Raw genomic sequence first — 8,847 nt, forward strand, 5'->3', positions numbered from 1 at the left:
GTAGAATTTAGCAGGGCTAAATTTGATTTGATTTTTACTAAATTAAGTGTGATTTGATTCTCTTGAATTGTAAAACGCATGGCACATATAGTTTATCATGGTAACCCTTTTAAAATGTATAATACAGGGACTTCCGTTGGGGTCCAGTGGTTAAGACTGCTTCCACTGTAGGGAGCACAGGTTCGATCCCTGTTTGGGGAGCTGAGATCCCACATGCCATGCAGTACAGCCAAAATGAAAAAATGTGCAGTTCAGTGGTATGTAGTACATTCACAGCATTGTTGCAGCCGTTACCACTGTTTTGTTCCAGATCATTTTCATCATCCCAGAAGGAAATCCTATACCTGCTAAGCAATCACTCTCTTTTCGCCTCTCCCCCAAGTCTCTGGTAACCACTCATGGATTTTCTGACTTTTATGTATATCCTGTTCTGGACATCTCACATAAATGGAATATACAATACATGGCCTCTTGCGTCTGGCTTCTTTCACTTAATGAAGTTTCAAGGCTTATCCGTATGTTAGCATGCACCAGTACTTATTTCCTCTTTCATTGTTTGGGTGGTGGTAATGGAAGGACCATAAAGAATTCCTTGATCATATTTATAATTTTCCCAAGGAGGCTAATAGTGGCAGCAGGTCTGGAGATGTGTTTAACTTATTTTTTTTAATAGAAAATGTGATGTTTGTTATAAAATGCTTACTTTAATAGTCATTTACTTCCTGTAATTCCTCCCTAACACCTAAGGTTCCGAGTGGCTGCCCGAAGCATGGCTGCCTTCCTTTCAGTTCAAGTTCCTGCCGAGGATCAGATCCGCTTGAAGCCCAGCTCTGAGTTATATCTGAGCATGAAAGCTCAGCAGGTCAGTAAAAAGCTTCATGGTTAAGGGTTAGAAGTTTTCCACAGGAGGAGGGAAGGTGGCAACTGTGGTCTTCACATGTGAGGACCTGATGACCATTATTGGCAGTAGGACAGCACGTCTGTGGACTCTGCTTACCGGAAAATGGTCACCACATATGCCTGCTTTGGATTTTAAACCAGTTTTTGTAGGCACTTGCCCAGAGTGCTGTTACCACCCTTGTAGAAGAAGCACGATCATGGGCAAGCCAGCCTAGGGTCATATTTGATTCTGACGACATGACTGTATGCCGGTGTCACACGCTGGGCCTGGGGACAGGCACAGAGGACGAGACTGCAGTTGAGACCGATAGACGTTAGCTGAACTCCAGCTGGGAACCAAGGGAGTGGTTCCTGTTTTGTGAGTCTGGGGGTTGACCACTGTCCATGTGTCTGACATGGACAAAATGGTAGCTGTGAAAAATGACAGTTTGTTCTAAAAACGTGGAAGGCCACCTGGCAGCAGTCCTATCCCATAACTGCTTCACCTGTAAACAGTACTGAGGTGCGGAACACAAAACGATAGCTGTCGTTCTCGAGTGCTTATTGCTCGCCAGGCACCGTTGTGAGTTTTAACTTGCTTGATGTTAACGAGTTAAAGTTTTAACTCTTCTAATTCTCATAACAACCCTAAACAACAGGAACTTTCATTATCCTGGTTTTGTTGATGCGGAAATGCAGACAGAAAGAGGCTAAGGAATTTGTCCCAGATCACACAGCCACAGAGGGCTGGGGCTGGGATTCCCTGGGCCTGTCTGGGTCCAGCTTTGTGCTCTTGCCTCTCTGCAGTACCATCTCTGTACACAGGAAACACTTAGACCTCTTAGCTCTTGTCTTTTGCAGCATTGTCATGTCTGAGTCAGCCATGTATAGTAGATATCTCAGTAGTAAGAGCAAAGATCAAGTGAAAAAATTAGCAGGTTCTTCACAGGTATCCTGATTTATGCAGTACGTGCTGTTTTGTTATAGATTGGTTAGACAGCCACCGTTTGAATCCCTAACATCATGTAAGAGCCATCACACATGGGCAGATGAGTGTCCCAGGGGGCGGTCATGAAGTCAGTAACATGCATTTCAGGCTGCGTTTGGAAAGTCTGCTCGCCTGCACCCACCAGCACCTGGGGCGTGGCTTTGCTTTAGTGGCCGGCAGGTCCTCCAGGCCTTGGCAGGCTTTGCTGACCTTCCTTTAGATTTACAGTGATGACATGCTTGTCATCTGGGTTTTCAGACTTGAAAGACTTCATCTTTTAATAAAATGATTACTCTTAGGCAAACTGTCAAAGTAGCCTATTCTTTAAAAAAGAAAAAGAAAAGAAAGGGAGGTATGTGGGGTGGGGGAGAGACAGATGGAAGCTGTGGTTAGTGTGAGTGCCTGTCCCTACTGATTCTTGTTCTTAGATTAACTCTGTTCACACAGCTGTTAGCTTGGTACCAAAATCCCTTCCATTGTTTATTTTCAACCCAAAACTTTGGCCTTAAACCACTTGGTAACTTATTTCTAAGCTGCTTGTTCATTTACCATCCCCCCCGCACCTCCAAATCTTCTCCCTCCTTATTTACTGAGCCAAGCAAATTCCATCTTTTGGTTGTTGTTGTTATTGATTTATTTAAAAATTTTTAATTGGAGAACAATTGCTTTACAGTATTGTATTGGTTTCTGCCATTTTTAAACATGAATCAGCCATAGGTGTACACATGTCCCCTCCATCTTTTTTTAAATTAATTTTTATTTATTTAGTTTTTCACTTACTCATTTTTAATCAAGGGATAATTGCTTTACAGTATTGTGTTGGTTTCTGCCAAACATCAAAATGAATGAGCCACAGGTGTACCTGTGTCCCCTCCTTCTTGAACCCCCCCCCCCCGCCATCCCACCCCTCTAGGCTGTCACAGAGCAGCTGATTAGAGCTCCCTGTGCCCTCTAGTGCAGTGGTCCCCGTGTGTGAGAGGGGTACTTCATGCTTCATGTTCAGAATCTAGGGGCGGCCAAGCTCCCCGTCTCCCCAGGAACCATTGTTGTGATTTTTTTTTTTTTTTTTTTTTTGCGGTTTTTTCTAAATACAGTCTTTTTCTGTTCTCCCAGTATGAAGGGACGAAAAATTAAAATTATGGAAGTAAAGAACGTTTTTCCTCATTCCTGAAGAGATGCATGGGAATATCATTGCTGTTTCTGTTGGGTGGAAACCAGAGGAGCTTGGTCTGTCTGCTGTGTTTGTTGACTGATAGAGCAATCTTATCAGTCACCTTCAGCAGCACTTAGCCACTGGTTTCTTCTGAATTTTATCTAGTTATGGTTTAGTACGACATTACTTCATAACCCGAGAACAAACCCAACAGAAATTAAAACAGGTCTCACGGGTAACCGAAGCCTGTGGTTTCTGGTTGAGGCTCCAGGAGAGACGCAGAGGACGTGCTGGTGGGGGTGCTGCACCGCTGGCACGGGGGCAAGGAGGGCAAGGAAGAAGACAGCGGGGAAGGACTGGGGAGCGGCACAGGCCAGGAGGAGGAATGTGGAAGGCAGCCGAAGCCGGAGAGGCTTAGGCTGCTGGCCTCCTCCCGCTTGCGGCTAACCAGTGCCTGCCTTTAAGAAGCCTGGCTGCAGTTCTGTAGCCCTCCCGGGAGGCTCCCAGCTGCCCCAGATGACAGCAGCAGGTGCGCTACACCTGCGGGAACGTGTTACCTGCATCCGTGTGGTTAACCCTCTTGTCTTCCATGTCTTTTAGGCTCTGAATGCTCTTGAATCCTTGACATCGAGTAAGCAGTATGTTGAATACCAGGATCAGATTTCTCAGGCTGCACAATTTATAAAGCATCCTGGCCATTGCCTCCAGGATGGGAAAAGCTTCCTGGCTCTTCTTGTGAACTGTCTGTATCCAGAAGTGCATTATTTGGACAACATCCGATAGTAACTCAGAGGCTCTCGATAAACCTGTTGCTATTTATGTTTACATTTAACTTTGCTGTTGCACAGGTAACTTGGCTCAGTTTCACCTGCCGTTTGGCCAATGAGTTAGCTGACCATAGATGCAGGTTGGTGAGTGAGCACTAGATAATTCTGTTGTGCATGTGCACATATGTATGTGTGTGTTTCCTTAGCTCTTAGAACGTTCCAGGGACTCTGTAGTACTTGTATTCATCCAACAAGAGAAACTTACTAAGTTCTACTGGGTAGAGAACCACTCACGATTCCTGAATACCCGTCATCTCATGAGACCCCAGGATGGGGTGCTTTTGTGTGTCGCCACTTCTCTTCTCCTCTCTGATTTAAATGTCAAGACTCCTGCGCCAGATCTCACTGCTTGGGGAATCATGTTGAACCCTCACTTTTGAACCCCGGTTGTGTTCCTTCAAAGTACAAAAGCTCTGAAAATGTATGCATTTCTCAAAGAAGGGGGAGGTACTCCCCACAGCTTAAAATATTTCTCTCAGAAGGGAGATAAGAATGCTGAATCAAAGTCCCTGTCTCAGATGTGACCACTTGATCCTGGTTGAAGCGGACAGCAGAGGTGGTGACACGTCCACTTCCGTCCAGCCATGTGTCCTCATGGAGAAGCCATTTGCTCTAAATCGGGGGTGTGTGCTGGCAGTTGTGGGAAGCAAGTCATGCACAGGTGTGTTTTGTTTGATCCCCGTGGCTGAGCGTGTAGGCAGGGCTTCCTCTCTGCAGTTCAGTGTAGATGTACGATCCCTTTGGTCCTACCCTGGCCCACTCCTTCATTCACATCACTCACTTGGTCCCTGTAGACATGTCATGTGCAACTCTTTCCAGACCCCAAGTTTGATGTCTAAAGGTCCTGCTGTTGAGAGAGACAGAAACAGAGACCTCAATTCTCTGTTCCCTGCCTGTTTATCCACTCCAGATTTAAACTCAAACGAAGCTGGCAAACCTGCTGAGACACTGCTGGTCAGTGGAAACCGGGTCAGGTCAGGAGACTTAATTGAAATTTGGCATTTTTTAAATCGGCATGTGCCTGCTGTTGTTAACAGTTCCTTCGTCACCGAAGCTTGTCTACAGACGACGTTGCCTCGTGTTACTGCCATCTTCTTTCTCTTGTCGTATTGCCCCCTCACCCCACCCTGGAATTAACATTTTGACTTCTGTCATCATAGTCCTAATTCTGTTGGCTCAAAATTGATTTTGTTTGTCCAGCCGGCATACCATGCCTTGTTTCAGGGTTATCTATAGCCTGAGAATATTTACCTAAAAAACGTGTTAATCACTGAGAACTTTTACCAGTGGGATGGGTTAAGCTAGTGATAATCTCTTCCAAGTATCAATTTGGGGTGCCTCCCCCAACAGTCAGAAGTGTGTAGGAGCTGTTCTTTATTTTGAATCTCTAGTTGAACAGAACAGTTCTGCCCCTCAGACATGCTCTGGTAAAGACCATCCCTGTTACCCTTCAAGTCCTATGGGCCACCAAGTACCCATCTCCGAGGGACGCATCTCAGAGCTTTCCTTGTGACAAATTTTAGAAGCTGTGGGCCGCTCCATGGCTGATTTGGCAACAAAGATTTTTATGACAGGAAATGTTCTGTGTGCTGCTTTCTTTGAGGAAGATGTAATTACTGATATCCTAGAATGTGAAAATTTTGAGTGACAGTACATATGTTCAAAGAAAATTATGTTTAATCTCAATTTTTGAAGATTTATAATATTTATAATGTATTTGCTCTGTAAAAATTATTAAAAAATAAATCAATCTTTGGTTGTAGCTGGTAAGAATTTGATTTTTAGGGACATCACACTATCTTGTAAAGTATTTCAGTTGTTAAAGTTGAAGATTTTTTTATGCCTGATTTCATCTATTTTCTTGGATACCAACTGGATTATCAGAGATGATTGGTAAAAGTCCTTCCTCTTTATGCTTCATAGTGGAAGGTTTACTCACACATAGGTTCCTCTGAGAGGCTCTGGGCTAAGAAATGACTGTAACGACACTGAGACAGATCAAAAGGTGGCTACGTTGCTGTAGCCTCCTGGGAAAGAAGAGACCAGTCTGCCCACTGGCTTTCAGGAATAATGAGCCTTTGTCGGCAAAATAGTCACCTCCAGAGAGTGCGGGGCCAGTTCCAGAGACAGCGGCGCTGCGTATTGACACCGAGTCAGCAAGACCAAGGAACTGCCTGGCCGAGCGGTGTTGAAGGTGAACAGCACAGACGTTCCCTGCACGTGGCCAGCAGTGGCATCTGGTTCAGGCTGGGATGCCTGGCAGCTTCTGGGCTTGCTGAAAAGCACCTCTTGTGCTTCTCCACCTGCCTCTCTGAAGTTCCCATGGGGTGGGCCAGAGAGGCACACTGCATCCCAAGATCTCCTGGCTCCCCCAGCTCACTCTGCAGAAAATGGGATGCACAGACGCCAAGGGAGGTCAGTCCTGCGGACGCATCTGCTCGGCCTGGCGGCACCCGGACCACCCTCCATGTTCCTCAAGCTCCTGGTTCAGAGTTTGACCACCAGTCTGTTGGCCCGGTCACGTCTGCCTCCCTGGGTTGCCTGAGTCTCTCAGTTCTTTGAGGTGGGGGAAGCCGAGTCCAGAAAGCGGGAACCCCACAGCAGCCCGGCCTCTAACCGAGTGCCAACCCGCTTCCTTCCTTGCAGTGTGTCCACATCATACCAGTAGAGTGTCTGCGTCCTTTTTTTCCTTTTGAGTGAAGGTGAGACACAGTTTTCTATTGGATTTTTAAACCTAAAATTAATTTCTGGAGCAGGAAGCAGATGTTATAGAATCATGACCTTTGAGGTCAGCAGGGGCATTGAAGCTCATCTGGCCCCACCTCTCAGCCAGGATCCCAGGCTTGGTCCTCCAGCCTCCCCCTCACCCCTTCCTGTGGTCACTAGTCCTGCCCCTCATAGACAAGCCCAGGTGACCATTGGCAGCCTCTGTTTGTAGCTCTGCTTTATACTGGGCTGAAACTGGCCTCCTGGTGACACTGGTTATGGTTCTGCTGGAGCTATTCTCCTGCCTCTTTACAACAGATAGTCCTTCAGACCTTTGGACAGTTTCATAGCTCATCAGCCCTCTGACCCTGCCCGTCTGCCCACACCTCAGGCTTCTACACTTGATCTTAGCCAAAAGGCTGAGAAGCGATTCTCAGGCTTCTTCAGGCTAAATGCCTAGTGCCTTTAGTTAGTCCTCTTCCCTTCAGTGTCTGCCAGGGCTGCCCTTCAGAAAGCGACCCACATTAGCCCATGTTACTAGCAAGGGGCCATGCCCGGGAATACAGGAGCTCAGGTGGCGCTAGTGGTAAAGAGCCTGCCTGCCAGTGCAGGAGATGTAAGAGACAGTGGTTCATTTCCTGGGTTCGGAGATCCCCTGGAGGAGGAAATGGCAACCCATTCCAGCCTTCTTGCCTGGAGAATTCCATGGACAGAGGAGCCTGGAGGGCTACAGTCCATGGGGTCACAAGAAGTCAGACACGACTGAGTGACTGAGCACACATGCCCAGGAATAGCAGGGGCAGGACTCAGGTGAGACAAATGAGGTGCCCAGAGCACATGCATAATCTGGCACCACATGCATAAGCTGGCACCACCTGCAGGAGTGTGTGCCACCTCAGGCTTTGTGCCCTCAGACTAGCGTCTGCCTTGGGGGTTGGCCTAACACCAGTGTGGTTCCAGCAGCAGCACTCGCTCCCCTGGACATGTGGGCAGCATTGGCTCAGCAGCTGTGCCCTCTGGTTGGCACATTCAATCGTCGCTGAGTCAAGCTCTAGAGCTTGGTTTATCATCAGTTGCTGCTGAAGACTGGTCTCATCACCGGCCTGCATGATACGTCCGACAATAAGGCGCTTTGCACTTACCCTTCAAAACTATCTCCCACATTTTGGACTGTTACAGCTTACTTTGAGATAACTATTAATATAATTTAAATTTGAACTGAAAACTATTTTGCTCAGTTAATTTTGTCTTATTAAGCAAAATGGAGAGTATAATGGGCAAAGTAAGTGTGTTGCTTAAAAAAGAAGAAGTCTCCTCCTGTGATCCTCCGTTTGTATCTGGGAGGTTCTGGATAAAGTTCTTGGCTTCCAGCCAGGTGCTAATACCGACCTTGTTCTGGTCTGTGATGATCCTGGTCCGTGCTGACTGACCCTCTGCATGATAGATGCATCGTGTGTCCTGTGGAGGCTGTGCTTGATGCTTCCTTCAGTCTAGATAGGGTTTCCCTGGTGACTCAGTGGTAAATAATCGGTTTGATTTCTGGTAACAATAACTTGAAAAAATAAAACTACTGACTATTTTGGGATAATGAAACCACTAAGGAATGTTTTTCATTAAAACTTTTATTTTTTAATGTACATATGTAATATCTCCTGAGCACGAGGGTTAGGATTTATTTTTCTTCCAGTGGCTTAATTTCCTCAAGTGGCAGCAAATACTTCTTAAGTGTGCTCAACTTTTTTCCTTCCCACATGCCTAGTGTGCCCTTGAAAAATCACAGCTTATTTTGGTCATTAAATGTATAATATTTACTTATTGTTGACATTTTACATGCTTGTACAAAGGATGAGTTTTTTTTCTTATATAATGATGAGACATGAAATGAGAACTGGTTAAGTATAATTCTGCAAATAAATGATTCAAATTTAATTTACATGTGGTAGATGTCTCATTTTTGGCAAGTTGGTTGGCAGGTCTTTTCAGCTGGAAATCACAAAAAGAAAAATATGTAATTAGAAAACTTATAATGGGTGGACGTTTCACCACAATGCGTGAGGGCTCTAGTTTCAAAGAGAACTTAAGACTTGGGGGTTTAAGAATTGGAGTAGACAGATGATCCCAAGAAAGTTGGGGAGAGCTCCGAGGTCTGTAATGTGTTTGTGACCAGGTCGGAGAAAGCACGTGAAACTGTGCAAAGGCTCCCACCACCTGAGCTCCTGGGTGGGGGTGGGAGAGCCTCAGAGAGGGAACCAAGCTGCCAGGGAGGGCAGAGTAACCTGAGCATGTCCACATCT

General features: G+C 46.0%; 1 protein-coding gene across 1 annotated transcript in view; it reads left to right on the plus strand.

Annotated features, from left to right (window-relative positions):
• EPG5 (ectopic P-granules autophagy protein 5 homolog (C. elegans)) overlaps nucleotides 1-8,486 on the plus strand; it is a 133,103-nt gene extending 124,617 nt beyond the window's left edge. The window contains exons 45-46 of the mRNA XM_010842036.1: nucleotides 748-862; nucleotides 3,621-8,486. Coding sequence (XP_010840338.1) covers nucleotides 748-862; nucleotides 3,621-3,803 — 298 coding nt within the window. The 3' untranslated portion in view covers nucleotides 3,804-8,486. The remainder of the gene's footprint in view (nucleotides 1-747; nucleotides 863-3,620) is intronic.
• Nucleotides 8,487-8,847: the final 361 nt, after the last annotated feature.

This window comes from Bison bison, unplaced genomic scaffold (assembly GCF_000754665.1).
Source record: "Bison bison bison isolate TAMUID 2011002044 unplaced genomic scaffold, Bison_UMD1.0 scf7180017864170, whole genome shotgun sequence".
NCBI lineage: Eukaryota > Metazoa > Chordata > Mammalia > Artiodactyla > Bovidae > Bison > Bison bison.